This window comes from Schistocerca serialis, chromosome 6, assembly GCF_023864345.2.
Source record: "Schistocerca serialis cubense isolate TAMUIC-IGC-003099 chromosome 6, iqSchSeri2.2, whole genome shotgun sequence".
Taxonomy (NCBI): domain Eukaryota; kingdom Metazoa; phylum Arthropoda; class Insecta; order Orthoptera; family Acrididae; genus Schistocerca; species Schistocerca serialis.
The window spans coordinates 333,433,240-333,453,948 of NC_064643.1; the positions used below are offsets into that span (position 1 = coordinate 333,433,240).

The 20,709-nt window shown below is 38.4% G+C and overlaps 1 protein-coding gene across 2 annotated transcripts in view; it reads left to right on the forward strand.

Annotated features, from left to right (window-relative positions):
* LOC126484577 (fanconi-associated nuclease 1-like) overlaps positions 1–20,709 on the forward strand; it is a 139,678-nt gene that overhangs the window by 66,677 nt on the left and 52,292 nt on the right. For both annotated transcript variants that reach the window (XM_050108138.1, XM_050108139.1), the window contains 2 exons: positions 647–830; positions 5,277–5,504. In XM_050108138.1, coding sequence (XP_049964095.1) covers positions 647–830; positions 5,277–5,504 — 412 coding nt within the window. The remainder of the gene's footprint in view (positions 1–646; positions 831–5,276; positions 5,505–20,709) is intronic.

Genomic DNA, 20,709 nt, shown 5'->3' on the forward strand with positions numbered 1-20,709 from the left:
CCTGCTGCACAGTAAAACATTTGATAGTGAGAAAGACCATATTTCCTGTGTCAAGTGATGGTGTAAAAGTCAGTGCCCAGAATTTTACCAAAGTGCATTTACACCTGGAAAGAATGTTGGGCCAGATGTGTCACAGTTGATAAAGGCTACATTGAGTAGGCTCAATATATAGCTAATTGTTCCAAGTATGTTCACAAAAAATTTCATTCTCCTCCTGTGCAAAAAATAAAAAATAGAGATGACTGTGCAAAACTTTCTCAACGCCCTTTGTACTTTATAGTAGTAGCCTGCTTTCATCTGTTAATGTAAAACTTGACTTGTTCCCACATCCCTGAAGGCTCTCTCTCATGACAGGATTTACAGAACACATTGTATGAATTAATAAATAAATGAAATGAGTTAATGTTGTTACAAGTAATAAACATAAAACTGATGTTTAACATTTAAAAAAATTATGCTTTGAGGTGGAGGAGGAAAGTCTCTTTCTTCCTGACTGTGAGATTATGCAAACATTTTGTGATATTTATGGTTCAGGTTTCAAATTTTGTCTGAATATGAATTTTGATGTAAATTCTATTGTTGTACTCTCTCTCTCTCTCTCCTTCTCTGAAGAACCTGACCTAAAAGCAGCCATTTTTCCTAACAGAGTGCTCCTCAGAATCTGCCTCAGTGCTGCTGCCTTTATTGAAGATGCCAGAAATAAAATCATTATGCAGTGAATTCAATATTGCAACTGCAGCCAAGAACAAGCCACAGTTGATCAATGACCTATTGAAGCTTCAAGCTAGACAGAAAGGAGTGACAGGAAAAAGTGTTCCTCTTGTCTCCCGGTAAGTATTAATTTGGTATCATCTTAGTTAATGTGACATGGGAATGTGCCAAGTTAGTTAACAACAACTGTACATAGAAAATTAAATTATTGCTTATACTAGTGGGAAGTGATATAAATGGCAGCTTAGACAGAAAAAAATATGTCTAAGGAGGTGGTTACTCTGTACTACACACACATTCCAAGATGACTCCCAGTGACATGGCTGACTGGAGTAACAGACCTGAAAAAAGTTGAATGATATACATCAGTATTCACTGACATGTTGCCACTAACTTAGCTAGCAGACAACACATTAATGCCCCTCTCCCTACGAAAGCAGAAGTGACACGTGGAGATAACAATCGCTGAAATGGTATGAGTGAGTTTGAAGTCACCATATTTATTGCCATGTTGGATGCCTTAAATGGAGTCTTGTCTGCTAGTTAATGTTGATAGTGACTAAACCCAGTTAATATCAATAATCGTCCTTTGGTTTGTGTTAGTTGAGTACCTCCTCTCTGCCTCCTCACCGAGAATGTTTTTAGAGTGTGCATAAAGTACAAAGAATTCTACACTAAAAAATGTGTCCACAATTCAGGCTAATTTTGTCTGTTGAATTGTGCTATAAGATGCAACTGCGTAAAAGGTGTCAGTTGTATTTTGTGGAATGATAAACCTCTGTAGATTAGATGTCTTAAAATTTTGTGGAGTAAATGCTGGTAATGTAGGCAATGCAAGGTGAAAACAAAGAAAGACAGTGTTGATGAAATGCATATCGCGTATTCCATAAAGAGCCGAAGACACCAGCATATTGTTCACTGGATCCAGGGTAGAAACCTTCCAGTCAACAACTGAAAGTTCTATTAAAAGACTTCCAGAGTGGTTCACCAAAAATAAGCTCATTGTAAACACTGAAAAACTGTATACGTCAACTCTCATTTACTTCCATATTCTAGCCGAATGCTGTTCAAGCATAATTAAAAAATGATCCTCTAGAAAACGTGAAAAAATTTTTGGTTTGTGGGTTCAGCAAGATTTAAAATGGGACACACTTGTAAATAATTTGTCAAAGAAACTCTTCTGTGAGGTACAGCCTAAGAATATTAAAGTCTACAAAAAGCAGAACAACATTAGTACAGGCATACTATGCATAGTTCCACTCTCTACCCCAATATACACGGAGGTGACAGAAGTCATGGGATAGTGATATGCATATATACAGATGGCTGTGGTATCATGTACACAGGGTATACAAGGGCAGTGCATTGGCAGAGATGTCACTTATACTCCAATCGCACATGTGAAAAGGTTTCCAATATTATTATGGCCGCTTGATGGGAATTAACAGACATTGAACATGGGATGGTAGTTGGAACTAGACACATGAACAGCCCATTTCAGAAATTGTTATGAAATTCAATATTCCACAAGCCACAGTGTCAAGAGTGCGCAATGAATACCTAATTTCAGGCATTATCTCTCAACACAGACAACACTCCTCCTGATGGCCTTCACTTAACGACATAGAGCAGCGGTGCCTGCATAGGGTTGACTGTGCTTACAGAAAAACAACACTGCATGAAATAACAGCAGAAATCAGTGTGGGATGTACGCCGAATGTATCCATTAGGACAGTGCGGCAAAATTGGGTGTTAATGGTCTGTGGAAGCAGATGACCTATGCAAGTGCCTTTGCTAACTGCGGGACATCGCCTGCAGCACCTCTCCTAGCCTCATGACCTTATCAGGTGGACACTAGACAGTTAAAAGCTCTAGCCCGATCAGATGAGTCCCAATTTCAGTTGTTAACAGCTAATGGTAGCGTTCGAGGGTGGTGTAGACCCCACAAAACCATGGAGCCAGGTTGTCAGCATGATACTGTGTAAGCTGGTAGTAGTTCCATAATGGTGTGGGCTGTGTTTACATGGATTGGTCTGAGTCCTCTGGGCCAACTGAACTTATCATTGAATGAAAATGGTTATGTTCGGCTACTTGGAGACCATTTGCAGCCATTCATGGACTTCATGTCCCTAAACAGCAGTGGAATTTTTAATGAAAAGTACCTTGTCACCAGGCCACAATTGTTCACAATTGGTTTGAAGAACATTCTGGACAATTTTTGCAAATGAATTAGTTCCCTGATTGCCCAACATGAATCCTATCAAACTTCTATGGGAAATAATAGAGAGACAGTTTGTGCATGAAATCGTTCATTGTCAACACTTTCGCAATTATGGATGATTGGTGAAGCACATGGTTCAGTATTTATGCAGGGGACTTGCAACGACTTGTTGAGTCCACGCAAAAGGATATCCGACATAATATTAGGAGTTATCCCATAACTTTTGTCTCCTCAGTGTAAGATCAATTACTGGGAACACTCAACTTTTAGCATAAATGTTTATAGAATGCAGAAAAACTCTAAGAATAATTTGTGGCCTTATAAAGAGAGATTATTGTAATTTCCACTTTACTGAGCTTTGTGTTTCAAATGTTCCATGCTTTTTCATAATCATTTATGAAAGTATAATGTTAACTAGGGAGCCTCTTGAAAACAGGAAAATTACTACAGAACAATAATATACACAAATTCTGTAGGAAAACTACTACAGAACAAAAATGTACTTGACTTGTGTACAAGACAGAAATCAGATGTGCACCAAACATATTGCAGAACAACATCCAATCAGAGGAACATAATTAACATTGGTGCCATACTACACAATAAGAAAACAGAGGAAATAAAAATTGTTACATACCCAATATTTAACATGAAATTAAAGACCTTCTAATAAAGTGCTATTTCTATTCTGAATTTCGTGGTATATAAAATAAATATGGCTTAAAAATTTGATTATAACAATAGGTGGCTAATTTTTTTGCCTACCATTTTACTGATACTATGTATTACTGTATCCTTAGTTTGGTCTGTCATTAAACAGTTACTGATAGAGTATAAAAAATATCCACCTTCTTTCCTGCTGATTCTAAATATAACTGTACCCTCATTTTGACCTGCTAAATATCAGTTGTACAATTTGAGCTGTGTGATAAAACTGAACCAATAAAAAGTCAAATCAGATCATTATCACAGACCTTTCCAAAGGCATAGGTGATTTTTTTGATTTTTCTAATGCAAAAAAACAACTGTTCTTAAAAATAAAAATGGTCAAGACTTACTGCTCGTTTACATTAACCTTATCTCAAAATGTATGCATGAACAGAAACAAAGAACACTTAAGTTGGAATTAAAAACACTAACAAACAACAGGGTGTGTGAACCACAAGAATGACAATCACTCTTCTCTGTTTGAAGGAGTCTTGATAGAGAGTATGAAAAATCTACAAAAACTCAGTGTTATGCTTTGAACATATGAATCTTTGTGAATGCTACACACATTGAGTGATTTGAATTCTCTCCCCAAACACAAGTAGTTTTTCACTGAATCAGTTTTCTTGTTACATGTGTATTTTCTGTTATCCATCAAAAGTCAATCATGATTAAAATGTGGTCATTTTCTTTTACCTTTAAGGGTGAGAGAGTTATAAGTATGGAATTCATTACCAAGGACATTTCTTTTCTCTCCATATTGGACCTAATCATGAACACTTCATAGACACATATTCCGTGAAATAAATCAGTTGGCATGTATCGGATTTTACATTGAATAAACTTTCCTGTTTTCTTTGTAGTTGTATATTATCTGTTTTTCTGTCTGCTTTCAATATTAATTTCTTTTTCTGATATACTGATTGACTACTAAGCTGTCATTACACAGTAATTAGCAGAAATCTCACTTTCCTCTTTCATAATCCCTTTCTTCTAGCCTTTATCTTAGTTTCGTCAGGGGACTGAACTTCGAATTTTCAAAATCTTATGTCACTTACATGGCCTATGTATCCCAACCACTTGTCTTTTTTTTTTTCTAACTACATTTCATTGTAGTCCAGTCTTTCCATTCTACTAACTTTTATTACTTTTGTACCTGTTTTATAATGTCACCATTCTGATTAACTCTAGCACTGATTGGCATGGACTGTGGGGAAGTGAATTTGATGTATCAAATAAATTGAAAAGGAGGAATGTAGAAATATAAGGAAATAGTATGTCGGCAATATATTTCACATAACATTGTAGGTATAAACAATATTATGGAAATAGGTACCTCAGCATTTGTGTACTAATAATTTTATGGCAACTCTATCTCTCTATTGTCTTACCTATCTGTATACAGTGTGCTGGCTGTGTACTAGATAACTGTTTCTCTTGTGGAGTTCCAGGCTAACAGCTGTTACTATTTTTGCTGTTAGCATCAGTTGCTCTTCTCATCTCCTATTTAAAATGATGTTTGGTTACTAAATTCTAGTTTGTATATGATGTAACTAATTATAAAAATTGCTGTTAACAAATTTATCATTAATAAAATTATTATACCTTGGAATTTATTGTGGATTTAAATTTACAGCATTGTACGAGCACTAGGTCCCTGTGTGAAAGCCAGTGATAGTTTACGTTCACTTCTGTCACGGCTCTTCTTAATCACATCACTTGGTTGTGCATCAGCTCCTGAAGATCGAACTCTTGCCTCGATGGTGTTTCGTGTGACAAATGTTGAAACTGGTCGTGTAATTTACCCAAATTGTGAAGTCATACGCAAGAGTGTGATATTTCCCACTCGGGAACATTTACTCAGGTATGTCCTGCAATTATATGACTTTTGTTAGAAAGGAAATCATCAATATAGCTTCAAATAGGAGTCTCACAGACATCTTTTTTCATATTTTTCTTTCCATGTTACTACATATTTTTAAACTGAATATTGCACTACACTAATTTTTACCCCTGCTATTGAATGGGCACATAAAATTTCACTTAAAATAATGTGGTTTGTTATGAGAAACAAACCAACACCTTATGTCAATGTTGAATGTTGCAAGAAGCATACATTGAGCACTGTCTGTTTGCCCTGACTCCATCTACACCTTGCAAAAATGAAATTGAAAATATCTGCTGAAATGCTTGAGAAAACACACCTAATGCTTTTAGCAGACACACTTGGTATATATGGATGCTTATGCGTGCCTTCCAGTGCATCTGGAGTGAATTGAACTAAACTTTTTAAAAATGTGATGCAGGATTCAAATTCCATGTGGTTAAGACCCTCCTCTTTGTAAGAGTGACCTAGGAAAGCACTTGTATGCAGACAAGGAGAAATTTAAACCAAATTTAATATAATATGATTTACTATTTAAATGTGTGTGTGTGTGTGTGTGTGTGTGTGTGTGTGTGTGTGTGTGAAGGAATCACTGCTGACTCTTCTTTATTTTAACATATTCTGACAATAAATTATAACTGCTATTAATCTAGTCACTCTGATAATTATAGCAATTACTTCTACATTAGATTGAATATGTGAATGTCTATTAGGAGACAAACAGCTAGTTTGAAAGAAGCCACTGCTCTGTGCGTTAAACAGTCTGCTGGTGTTTTGTATAATACTTCAAACAAAGTATTTACTCTATACAGATCACTGTCTGTACTTTTCTCAGCTCTACATACACTGTGCACTTTTTCGATTTTGAATGCAAAGTTACCCCACTTTCACGTTTTCCATTTGTACGTTTTCGCACTTTTACGCTATTATTTTTACTCCTCCACAGTCATTTTTGTCGCACTTATGCATTGTAAAGACTAAGAAATCATCTTGAAATGTTTCATATATGGTTTGGCCAGTGATTGTTGGTTTGCTGTCGGCTTGCAAAGTCACAGTTATCATTGTGAGTCTTAGCTCAGTACACATGGTGACACTGTTGTTGTTGACCTTGTGGCAGTCGGTTTCAGATCGTATAACTTGGCGGAACATTGTTCACATTCCTCCCAATAGTGGCCTTCACACGATGCCACTCAGGGGTGCTGTTGACCAGCCAAGCAGTTGGTAGTCCCTTATGAACAGTCAGCATGAGATGTCAGTAAAAACAGCAGCAGTAGTGGCAGCATCAAAGTTGCTCAAAGCAACAGCTCCACCTGTTCTCACTGGCGGCATGACATGTCGTTTCATGTGAATGCCTAAGCGCTGCAGAGTAGCACTTCTCAATGGCGTTGTGTAATGGGGCCCCAAGAAGAGAAAATACAGCCTACAATCCAACAATTGCACAATACATACCTGTGACACTTGACAGTAGTGTAAGCAGGTGGAGAGCACACTGAGTGGAACTAGGAGTGTTTTTGCAAGGGGTGAACTCAATTTTTTTGTGTGTAGTTTCCAATTTTCATGCATGAAAAAATGATGAGTTCGTAACAAAATAAAAGATGTCTTTCCATGCAGAAGATAGTAAACATAATTGAAGAAAAGCAAAGAAGTCCTAGAGAACCTAAAGTAAGCATCGCAAAGTGTCTCAAAATCCCACATTCTGCCTTAACTTCCATGCTGGCCAATGAAGCGCCATACTGGCCAATGAAGTGCAGATACAGTCAGCTACTTCAAAAACTGGGCCAAATGGTGAGAAATGCATGCATACCCTGGGTGGAAAGTTTACAGACATGGAAAAATGTTTACAGACTTGGTTTCAGCAACAGCATGCGGCCAATGTACATGTTTCAGGTGCAATACTGAAAACAAAAAGGCTTCAGAATTTGCAAAAAAGTTAATTGTTGAAGACTTTCATGTTTCTTCTGGTTGGTTACAACACTTCAAAGTAAGATGTGGCATTACTGGCTGCAGAATTTGTGGGGAGGCGAACAGTGTGAATACTGTCACCGTAGAATGTTGGCAAAAGTACGCTCTCCCAAATATAGTTGCAAAATACAGTGTGAAAGATATTTACAACACAGATGAAACATTACTTTCTTTAACTTATTGCTGGAACATATTGGCATTTAAGGATGATCCCTGCTTTGGGGTAAACACAGATGGCTCTGATAAACTTCGCCCACTGGTGATTGGGAAGTCAGCAAAGCCTCGATGTTTCAAGGGCATAAAGTCGTACCCCACTGAGTACGAGTCAAACAAGAAGGCATGGATGACTGCAAACCTCTTCAGGAGTTACTTCGCTAAGCTTCATGCTTAGGTGCATTGTGAGAAGAGGAAAATACTTTTGCTTCTAGACAATTGTTTGTCTCGTTCTCTGGCACTACAGTTCAGCAACAGAGAACTGCCATTTTTTCAGCAAATTCCAGGAGCCCTGTTCAACTTCTGGGCTTGGGCATCATTGATGTCATAAAAGCAAAGTACAGGAAAATGCTGGTTCAACATGTCATCACACATGTCGACAAAAGGAAGGAAATCCTAAACTGGGAGTATTGCAGGTAAACCAAAGAAATGCATTGTATGTTAGGGCTTTCTTTACACATACACTACATATTTATAGCACTCCCTGTCAGTTCCCTCTGAACTTCACTAAACCATGTTGCTTTTCAATTTATTTTTCTTATCTAGGCAATGCAATAAAAAGGGACTGCTTGGGGTCAATTGAAGCCAAACACAATACACAAGTGCTTTCGAAAAGATGGAAAGATGAAACTCAAGCTGGCTGCAAAAATATTGAACATCTTGATGTAGATTTCGATATACCAGAAGACAATGACTGGCCTTGTGTTTAAAATGGAATTGATTTTGGATAATTTTGTTGATTGTGATGCTGATACTGCCATGTGTTGTGTACAAAATGAGGCTGAAATAATTAAAGAAATAGTGCCAGTATCAGCTGAAATAAATAGTTCTGAGGAATCCAAAGAATCGGATGCTGAATCTGTGAACCCTCCCAGTCTGACTGAAGCACTTATTGCATTGGAAGTAACACAATGTTACATATGATCAAGAAACATTAGTGATGACTAGATGTGCTCAGTGATTTCATATGAGGACTTGATTTATGTATTTAGTATTCATTCCAAAAAACAAGCCACAATTGATTCGTTCTTTAGACTTAAGTAACTTTCATTGTCCTTAACTTAGGCATAACCCTATTTGAACTACTGTACCTATTACTGTACATCTTCCATGTCCACACAACTGAATTTAATAGAAATATATTAAGAAGTTTCATTTTAACATTAATCTCACGTGTACATTTATTTTATCATCCCCCTTCAAAAACATATAAACGAAGTTTTACTGGACACACATCAAAGTTTTGCAGAATTTACACCCTGGGATCCAAATAATTTAGTAAATTGTAAGAGTTGCTAAAGAGTTATTCTTTTATTTTGTCTCTGAATATCCCCAGATTTCAGTTTCCTGCAAACTAAACTGGGAGCATCTCACTTACCAAACTATGACGAAATTAAGCTCAGCAGCTTTTACATTAAGGATGCTCCCTTATATTGGTTAGCAAATGCTCATAGAGGTAGTTTGTTTTGCTTAGTACACTCTTATCGTGCCATATGAAATCACCTTCTAGGGAACTCTCTTCTTATTCAAAAATATTCATTGCTCAGACAAGAGTGATAAGAGTCATGTGTAGAGCAAGTCCAAGAACATCGTCTCACAAATTATTAAGTCAGCTAGGAGTAGTTACCACCACCTCTCAATACATTTTTTTCTCTAATATCCTTTGTTATTAAGAACACCACTCTCTCTGAAAACAACTGAGTGGTTTACATGCATGACTGTAGACAAAATACTTTCACTGCTGTGGGGATGTATACACGTCCTGCAACGCTGTACCCCAGGTGATGCAGACATGTATATGTGCACCACTTGGGTTTTCCTTCAGTATTATGAAAGTCTGAATGCGTCCAGTTTTCTTACAGTATTATGGAAGTCTCAGTGCACCCTGAGCCACTGACTTCTTACTGCTGCATATTAATTACTTCCATATTTTGGTGAGTAAAAAACCTCATTGCAATATCCTGAATTGTTTGAGATATGATGTCTCTTGTGACCACATGATTCACGATGAGGAAGGATGCAAGTGGGCACATTACCCAATAACTTGAGAATGAAATGAGGTATCCTCCTGCTCTCAATTTTAAATGAAGTTTCGATAACTTACCTACATTCCATTGACTGCAGTATATTAGCTAAAATCAACCATATGCAAAGTTCATGCAATGCATTTTTACCTAGGCAAAATCTTTCAAATTTTGTGCGGTGTTTTACTTAATTTGATTGCAGCACAGTAACTATGGCATACAACAGAAAGAAATTCAGTTCTTCATCTTCTCTTGATAAAGAACTGAATTTCTTTTTGTTATCAAACCATAGGATATGCAAAACTCAAACTTTTTAACCTAATAGTTTTCAAAAAATCAGGTGATAAATATTTCTTATTGGCCAGAATGCCACCTCTCACCATAGGTGCCAGCCTTTGGTGAGTAGTACTGCAATAACAAAAGCCACCTCAGCATGGAATGCAAAGAGCACATATGTACCAGCGAAAGTGTTAAGAACAGTGTACTCTCCCCTCCAATGGAATGACAGCACTTGCACAGCGGAGTAGGAGATGCTGGCACCTGCTGCATTAAGCAAACCCACTGTTGGTGCTGACAGAGCCCTTACTGCTGAGATAGGTGGTCATTCTCCAGCCTGTGTGACCCCTGGAGCAGATAGGGCTGACAAAGAATGAGGCACTGGGCCAACAGCTGAAGAGAGGGATCCCCACACCCATCCTGGGAGGCATCTCATTCCAGTGGCATGCTATGAGTAGAACTTAGGTGCAAATCGTGAGGACATGGAGACTGTGCTGGCTATGGATGACAGCCAGAATCGAGTGAGGATGCCTTCAAAATGCCCTGGCCCAGAATGGTGTCCTGGGCGTAAACATTGATGAAACCGTGCTGTTGCAGGACACGTGCCCAGGAGCAAGAGGTTGAACAGTATCTGCATTTGACAGCCTTGCAGGAGCTCAGCAGGGCTCTTGGTTCCAGTCAGTGTCATTCTGTAAGAGCTTAAAAAAAGTGTGAGAGCCTTCTCAGCTGGTAAATCTTCCACATATTTGTGCTTCTGCATCTTAAACATTCAGACAAGGCATTTCACTTCACTGTGGATGGAAGGGAGATGCCATGATGTGTTGAATGTCATTGTGTGCATAAAAGTCTCTGAAAGATTATGCCGTAAACTGAGAAACATTGTCCAAAGCCAGGGTGCAAGATAAAGCTTCTATGGAATTTTTTGACAGGGCCTTGACCTTCGCACCTGCTATCACAGATGGCCAACAAGCAACATAAGAGAAAAAAAGCATCAGTTGCCAATAATCAGAAAAATGTATATAAATAAAAATACCAGCAAAATCATGGTGAACTGTTTCCCAAGGCTTTGCAGGGGTCAGCCATGGTGAAACACTTGCGACAGGACGTAGCATTCACTGCTCCTGCTGCTGATGATGTGTTTGTCCGTGTCAGCCTGGTTTGCTCTTTTGTGCTGTGGTTACCTTCTATTCCCCCAGTGTGCTAGGCTCCATGCGTCCATGCTGTCAGTAGTGACAACATCACTCCCAGCCTATAATTGGCAGCCCACAATGCGAGAGGCTCTGAAAACTGTGTAATATTCAAAACCTCTTCCAACATAGGGCCCTCAAGCTGAAGGGTACCACAATGCATTTCCTTCTCTGGCGCTGAATGAATGATTCTGTCTCTGACCACGGTGTGTGCAGAAGACTCCTAAGACTTAGCTGTGATGAACCTAACCTATGACTGAGGTCATGAAGCTTAGCTGCCCAAGCACAATATGATTGCTGCAGCTGTTTGCGACTTGATAGAATTCCACACCTGCAACGGTGACATGTGTATGCTTGTGGTGATGCAGTGATACTTGTTCCTACAGAGGAGCTAACTGGGAAAGTAACTGATAACATGCAAAGAGGCATCAATTATGAGAAAAGAGCTTTACAGACCATTTTATCGATCAGCCAGAATGCCACAAAAATATTGGCGAAGCTGTTTCTCGTAAGTCTCCTAGTCTTCCGCAGGGTCATCATAAGGCGGGAATGGTGGTGAGTGAACAACCAGCCGTGGAACTTGAGCCAGTGTCATCAACAACCATTACAGCATGGCCATATGCACATGCTTTTGTTGAAGAAGTAACTTGAATCAAGTCTCCATGGAAAAAATTCGGCCCCTCAATTATTGTGTTCCTAGTTATAACACAAGGACGCACACAACCATAAAAGAACTACAAAATTCTCATCATTTTTTTTCATTTTCCCTCGTTCCTTAGCCACTTCAAAATTCATGGAGGTCTGTTCCATCTCTGCAAGTAAATAAAAGGCAGTTTGTTTTTTGCCTTACGTGTTTTGCTGCTTTTATTTATGAAGCATCTCCAGTAGTGATTTCCAGTGATGTTAGTCTGTATGTGTGGTCCTGGAAATGTGTTCATTTGGTCCCTATGCTACAGCTGGCTGATTTCCGGCATTTTCTTTCCCACATTTGTTGTAACACATCACTTACACTTTACATTTTGTGATCAACTTGTGTTTAATTTAGTTCCATGGATGGAACACAGTAGTGGCCTGACTTATGTATGCTTTGGGTGATAGATGGAGTAACTTGCGAGTTACTGCAAAAACTAGTCACTAATAAAAATGCAACTCTGACAGAAACGTCAATTAATAAATTACAGATGTATTGAGTTGCTGATTATGATATGAACACAATGCTGGAATTACGTAAACTGTAGTGCGCAGTGAGTAGTAATCTGTTATTGAATATATGTGTAAATATATGTCACATTATCACAATCTTGACATATTCCACATTAAAGGTGACCCCATCACTGTATGAATCTGTAGGACATGCAATAAAGAAACAAATAACTTCATACAATATTCTTAGTGCACAGTTCTGCTTTCGCCAAGAAGCAGGAATGGATCCAACACCAAATCTTGTAGTAGACTGTATTTAATATTTCCCTTCTCAGGATTTAGTTTTATTCCTGTCATATAATTTGCTAATAATGTAATCCTGTGCTTTTTGTTGTTAAAATTAGGCTCCATTGGTGCAAGGGTAAAGCCTTTAATGATGTACCATTTTAGTTTCCCAAGTAGAATTTTATAATCAACAGATCACAATAAGTGCCAATAGGGTAATTTGTTTTTGTTCTGTCAAAAATGAGTTTGTAAGATTATATATTGCTTTTGTAATAGATAAAACCCTCAGGGAAGCCAAACTGAGCTTGTTAAAATGTTATTCTAAGGAAAATGGTGCAATGTTCTGTTGTAAGCTACCTTATCAGAAAGTTTTACGTACACAGGAAGGAAAGAAATGCATCTGTAGTTAGAGGTTATTTGCTTATCATTATTTTTTAAGGGGCTATCACTACTGGCTGAGACATTATCAGAACCAGAAGAGTTACTGCTTTTTAGTGGCTTACTGATTTTTTTAATCTCTGGAATGGATGATTTGACGAAGTGTCATTTAGTGTTGTAGCACGCATTGCCTGTCTAATTAACTACGTGGATATGCCTCTTGTAATCTTACCCTCCCACACATCACTATTAAAATTCTCTGTCTATAAAAGCTTCAAGAGACATAAGATATACAAAAGGAAAACTTTTTACTTAGCATCATTTTCTCTTCTTGTTGTTGTTGGCTCCAAGTCTTGTTGTGTCTAGGTGTACATTCTTGAGGCTGTAATTTTTATAATGTTGTGGGTTCTTGTTGAACTGAATGACTGATGAAGATTTGACTGTTGCTATGAATATCTTCTTATTTTATCCCATTCTTCTAAATCACACCAACTTTACAGTTTCCATTTCAGAACAATAATTCACATTTTTGTTGACAAGATTAGCGAAAATAAGTGCATTTCCATCAGAGGCATGCCCACAGTACTCCAAATTCTGCGGCACTAACAATATTCCAAAGAGTTTACAAAGCAAAAGAGTTTACAAACTGTCTTGACAAACAAAGTATCTTCAAATTACGTCATTAGTTATAAATGAGTTTAGAAATAAATTTAATGATTTACGTTAGATTGTGCAATAATAATATGAAGTTTAAGTGTACCAGAAATTTCGTAATTTCAAATAATTTTTGAAAGAAGAATAATTTTAACTGTTAGTACATATCGATTGTAACTCCTTAATTTATTTTTATACATTTTAGCGCGAAATATAGTACATCGTATACAAAATCATATGTATTCTTTTAGTGAAACAGCTGATACAATGTTCACATATACAAGAATCAATAGTATACATGGTATTGGTTATTTTTATATGTAAAAAAAGGTGATGGTAGAGGAGGGTGACCCATTATACTCTGTTGGACCAGTTTTTGTCTGTGTGTTTTTGAATTTAGTCAGCAATATGCTGAATTTAATATCAGTCAAGAAAATGAATATCATTTAATTTACCAAGCTTATTCATTTTGTGCCTGTTAATAATGCTACAAATTGTCCTTGCTTTGTTTTTGGAATTTTGTGCATGCTACTAGGTTTTTGCCGTTTGGCTGACAGAGAAGAATTTTGCAGTACTGCTTCAAATGCATTATTAAGTCTTGATTAGAGCTAGTCGTGTGCATTAAATAAAGTTCTCTCCTCCTAGCACAAGGTACTGTGATAAAAGTTGTTAGCCACGTTTTGTCTTGGCATCCACTATAATTTTACGTTACCTGTTGTAAGGAAAAACTGTATTCGTAGTGACAGAACAGCCCTTGGATAAACTGCTGGTATATAATATGGACATTATATTTCAACAAACAACCATGTTGCCATCATCAGCGGTGCTAATATGGCTGCTATGTGATGTGGGTGATTTTGATCCCCCCCCCCACACACGCACACACACACACACACACACACACACACACACACACACACACACACACACACCACACCACATCACATCTCCAGTGCAGCACTCCGTCCATGGTCCATGCCTGGAGGTCCGTAACAGCCAAGCCTGTAGTGGTATTTTTGGTGATGGGTGCATGGGCAGTACTGCAGCACAGCTATTGGCACTCTACCCACCTTGGAAGTAATTGCGCTATATTTGCTGAATACCTGCAGGAGAATTGTTGCTTCTGTTGTGAAATCAACTTACAACATTTCTGCAACTTTATGTTACTGTGGGACCTTCAACTGTCAAAACTTATCAGTGGCACAAGACAGAGTGAAAAAAGATGATGCTGATCCTTTTTATTGAAGTGACAATTTTAACAGAAAAGGGAAAGGGCAAAACGGTCTTTATCCCACAGATACCACTCACTTGGACGTATCACTCTTTTAATTTTAAAAGATTACAATTTCTGTTGAGCCTTGGATTCTGTATCACAATCCATAAATTAAGAGGGCAGTCTATTAAGTACTATTGAGTGTGTTAGATATCTCCTTGAAGTCTCCAGTTCAGTTGTAGCTGTAAGTTCAGGCTAATCCCAGGAACTACACAGAGATTTTTCTATGGTTTTCACCAATAGGGAGACTAATTTATAAGGAAGGTTTGTGTGTATAATTTATTACTGTTATGCCAGACAAGTCGTCTGCCTGTAGATACATAGTGCTTCTCATGCAAAGCGAGGGCAGGTTGCTAGTAGGTTGTAGGTAACACCAAGGCTTTAAAGGGTGCTTTACTATTGTATCTAGTTGTCACTATCATTGAGACTTATATTCATCGTTATACTCCGGAAACCAAGCAGCAATCAAAATAATGATTTGCCTTTGCTGAATCTCTCCAAAGAAGGCTGTAAAAGTTATGACGAAAACCTTTTGGAATGCAAACAATGTCACACCCACAGATTACTTAGAAAAAGGAAAAACCTTTTGCATATGGTACTACAGTGATTAACTGGATTACTTTGACAAGAAACTAAAGGAAATATGTCCCTATTAAGTGAAGATGGAGGTGCTACCTCACCAGGACAGCACACCAGCACATTTATGTGGAGCTGTTATTTTCAAATTGCATGAATTGCTGCCTCCTCCTCTCCCTACCCCTGTACCTCCCATATGAGCCAAACCTAGCTGCTGTGATTTCTTCTCCTTTCCAGAGATGAAGAAATGACTCACAGGTAAAAGCAATTCTGCCCAAATAAGGTGGTCGCCTAGAGGCAAATTTTACGAGTGCTTACGAATACCTACAAGAGGAAACCCAAAAAAACTGTTTCAGTTATAAACAACTTATTCACGAATCTTTTTACAAAATTTCTTCAGTCACTTTCAAAGTGCCCTCCATTAGATGCGAGGCACTTGTCAAGCCCTGTTTCCATCTGTTTGAAACATGCCTGATACTATTCAACTTTGATATTGTCCAGTGCCCTTTGTGAACTTGTTTTTACTGCCTCCACATCATTACAGCACTTCCGTTTTAGCATTTTTTTCATTCATGGGAATAGGAAGAAGTTGCATGGGACTAGATCTGGTGAATAAGACTGGTCGGGAATGACACAGCATCCCTTAGATACCAAATATTGGGTTGATCTTAATGCCATGTGCACAAGGGCGTTGTGATGAATGAATCAGTCACCTGATCACCAAAGTTCAGTGCATTTCCTCCTCGCAGATGTCTTAAAACTTCCAAATAAAAGTCTGTCCGGGGGGTACAAATTCCCAATGCACAATTCCACAAACATCAAAAAAGACAATGATCATCATCTTCACATTTACATTCGACTTCACTTGTCTTTGCCTTTTTTGCTCTGGGAGAATTGGGAGTCCTCCATTGGCTTGACACTTGCTTGATTTCTCGGTCATACCTGTAACACTGCATCAGATTTCAAGCCTTGCCATACATTCATGTGCATGGTTTTTTGCTCCTATGTGAGAAGGTGTGGAACTAATTTAGCAGCGCAACTCGTGTGCAGATCCTCACTCTAAATTTGCTAGTACAACCTCCAACTCATGTCCATCACTTTTGAAATTTGGTCAGTTGTGAAACGACGAGCCTCGTTGATTTTTTGTAGGATTTTTTCAATGTTTTCATGATTTTGTGAGGTTACAGGGCATCCAGAATGAGGTTGCTCTTCAGCAGTCATCTCACAATGTTTCGAGTGCCCAAACCAGTCGAAAACTTGTGTGTAGCTCATAGCATCGTCCTGGAAAGCCTCTTGAAGCATTTGGTGAGTAAAAAGCCTCTTTAAATATTTGGCGACTCTCCATTGTCGATTTTTTAAGCAGGAAATGAAATTTCAGAAACACTCTTTTGTTCTTTCAAAGAACAAAGACACGCCAAAGATCAGAGGAACACAACACTATGCTCACACATTGACCTACACTAACTTTGTCTGCACAGTTGTAGACGGTCTCTACTAACCCTAACTAGTGGGAGATCTCTGTAGTACATCTACAAATGGTAGCACCCTCTCGGTCTGGTGTCTCTTTTTCTTTTTTTTCCATCATATTTTTGGAGGGTTAGAGAAATGAGTGGGACTTTGGGAGCAGTATATACAGTAGAATTACAATTATCTGACCATGTGTCCGACCACCTGTCTGGGCTATGTGCCGATATGAGAGCCAGCAGTGTTGGCTCATGAGTATACATTCTAACAACAACAACAACAACAATAATAATAATAATAATAATATGCATGATTTATCTGACAAAAGGAAAAAATTTGTTGTTTTGTCCATAATTAAGTATAATTTTTGGCAATAACGAAATAATATGTAAGCTTTTGCAGCTCTCCATGTTGTGTTTTTGTGCAAGTGGGAGTTTTCATACTTTTCCATTTTTTTGGACAAATGTACAAGATCCCTAACAGATGTATTAGTTTATGAATTTACGTCTGGCCTGAAAATCAGATATTCTTACACTGCACCCACACAACAACTTGTGCTAACTGTACACCTCCTTGCTAGATGTTCGCTTGTAGTCACTCTTATTTGATTTCGTCACTCTCCCGATCAAAGGATCTGTTCTCGGAGGCCCTAATTCCTTTGCGGCTATCTTTTCCTGGGAACTTACTTTTCTGTTCACGGAATGAGATTTTCACTCTGCAGCAGTGTGTGCGCTGGCCTGGAAGTTCCTGGCAGATAAAGCTGTGTGTAGGACTGAGACTCAAAGTCAGGACCTTTGCCTTTCACAGGCAAGTGCCCCACCAGTTGAGCTACCCAAGCATGACTCACAACCCATTCTCACAGCTTTACTTTTCTGTTAGCACGTAAAATAGCTTCAATATAGTTTATGTGTACACTGCACACAAAAGCCAATTCCCGCACAGTAAACAACCAACTATAAACACAAAATGCCTTTTGTGGAAATGATGAAACTCTAGTAGTAATGTGTACCAACATGGTCACTTGACTAGAATACAAATCGCGCTGAGATCCATAAGAGCCTAAAGCACACTGCCGTCAATCTCATATTTAAGTGAATATCAGAGAAACCAGTGATATAGTTTTTATGAATTTTAAATATATAGTGTGGGCCTACAGCACGGATAAACCTGACTCACCATATAATCAACAGGTTTAAGAAGCATGAATAAATGCTCCAATCTCACAATCAACAGTGATGTGCTTTAGGCCTTTATGATTCTCAGTGCCTCAAATGGATTATTGTATGATACAAGTAATAACTTAATTACAACTCATTCAGAAACCCATGAGATAGGTCTACTGTCAGTACAACTTTAACATATACTGACGCCTGATCTAATTTTACTACAGTGTATAGTGAGTGAATTAGCATATCTCAGGGGTGTGCTGTCATCTATCAGGATTAATGCCGAGTGAACAGAGATAAAAATCTGCTGCAGTGTGCTGCCACTTGGTGGCACTGATGTAAACTTCTAGTTGAGTGGCAAGGGCTAGCTGTGCATATCATGAACCACATGTTCCCCCCCCCCCCTCCCCCCCCCCTCCCCCCCCCTCCCCCCCCCCCCCCCCCAAATCCATATGTATTTGGACCATAAGGCAATTACATCACATGATTTACACATGTCTAAAAGCTCCTTAAAATGTGCAAAACTGAAGGTGTGCTTCCGACCCTGATGTCAGGTTTCATGGAGTCTAATGGAGCAGTAGCACAGAAGATATAAGTGCCATATCTTTCAGATTGCAGCCTCTGTGTTGCATTTAACAGCGTTCAAAGAAAAATAACCAATAAATCCGCAAGGTGTCGAAAGTTAGGATGTTGTCGTGCTCTTGTGCCTAACGCAGCAGCCACCACTGAGTGCCAGCATTATCAGTCGATTTTACTCTTGTCACAACTGATACCAGTCAAGTCACACTTTTCACACATACTCAGTTGACAAACTACTGTACTGCTGAATTATTCACTTAACTATACTCTGCAATTTCCTGTTTTGTCTTTGCTTTTTTATTACTAAATTCCTTTTAATTTTAAAGTTACAGTGTAGTTTTATACAATTTATTAATTTCTGATGAAGAAGTGATAGGGGGTTCTGAAACACTAAAAATAGCTACAAATCAAATGAGAAAATGTGTTGCGTGCATAATCGAACAGAAACTAAATGACTGCAAAAAAAGGTAACTGACAAAGATGATTCAGTTACTAACTTAGCCTCTGAAATGGGTATTGGAGAGACAACCATTAAAGACTGGAAAAAGAACCAGAAATATCTTGAAGCTTTTTCACTGACAGGAGATAGTGTAAAAACTAGAAAATCAGTGAGCTCTCGGATGGCACTGTGTGGGTTTGGTTTTGTCAGGAAAGATGTAAGAGGATCCCACTTTCAAGCCCCATCGTAAAAGAAAATGCTGTTCAGTTGCACCAAAACTGCGGAGGGAGGAAGACAAGTGCCAAGAAAATGAAAGTTGTCTTCACTGGCGAAAAAACTGTCACAGTATTAGGCAAGTTGCTATTTCAGGTGAGAAACTTTCCACTGATGATGATGCAGGTAGGATGTTCGTTGAAAAATTTGAAAAAATTGTCTCAGAAAATAAACAGGTAGCTGATCAATTATACAACAGATGGGACTAAAGTATAAAATGGTCCCTCGATAAACCCTTGCCTCAAAGAATGAAACAGTCAGAGGCATGGAACTAGCAAAGGACAGGCTGAACATGCAGCAACTCGTAAGTGGTGACCATAAATTGCTCTTATTTGAAATAGACAACTGTAAGAAACCAAGAGCCTTCGAAAATGTAAATATGTCAGCACTTCTTGTTCATTATGCTCAAAAAAACTGCTTGAATGAATGGTAATTTGTTTAAAGAATGGCCCTTTGATGCATTTGTTCCAGATGTTAAAAAATACTAGAAAATGTCCATTGAGTCTGAAGTTCAAGAAGGTGCTGTTAAAGTTCTGTTTTTGCCTCCCCCTCCCCCCCCCCCCCCCCCCCCTCCATACACAGACACACACATACACATAGATGCATGCCCCATGTAACTTCAGTAATCCAACCATTGGACCAGAGGGTTACTGAGCTGTTAAAGCAACATTACAGGAGGAAATATGTCAGCACATTGTTAGAGAAACCAGAAGAGGCTTGTCTTCTTTTTGAAGAAACTATGCAGTTTACTCAATTGTTCAAGGTTGGGACGAACTTAAGAAAAATCATGGAAGAAGGTTTGTCCTAACCTAAACCAAGTGCAGGAATTTCCTGAAAGTAATGAATCAGACACTGCAGAATTAGTCACTGATCTGCAAGCTCTTCAGAATGACATTCATCCTGCTGATGTAAAGAAATGGCTAGCAGAAAGTGACATTGCTGCTGTAACCAATGAAGAACTTGAATATGTTCAATCTTGTTTTGCAACAGTATAGTGTTGAGTAAGAGGAGTCAGATGATGAAGGAAAGGAAGAAGATGAAAAGATCAGCCACTGTGCATTACAGGAGATGTTCAAGGCTGCCTTCAAGTATGTGGAACAGTAAACAAATGCCATGGTTACGGATAGTTTACTTGTGCTTTACTTAAAAACCTTGCTAGCTCTGTATAAGGCCATAACTCTCAAATTAGTTTTTGCAGTTATACTTTATTTATTGGGCATGATGTTACCCGGTGGCTCTGTGGTAAATTGCCAGACTGCAAATCCAAAGGTCTCAGATTTTATTCCTGGTCA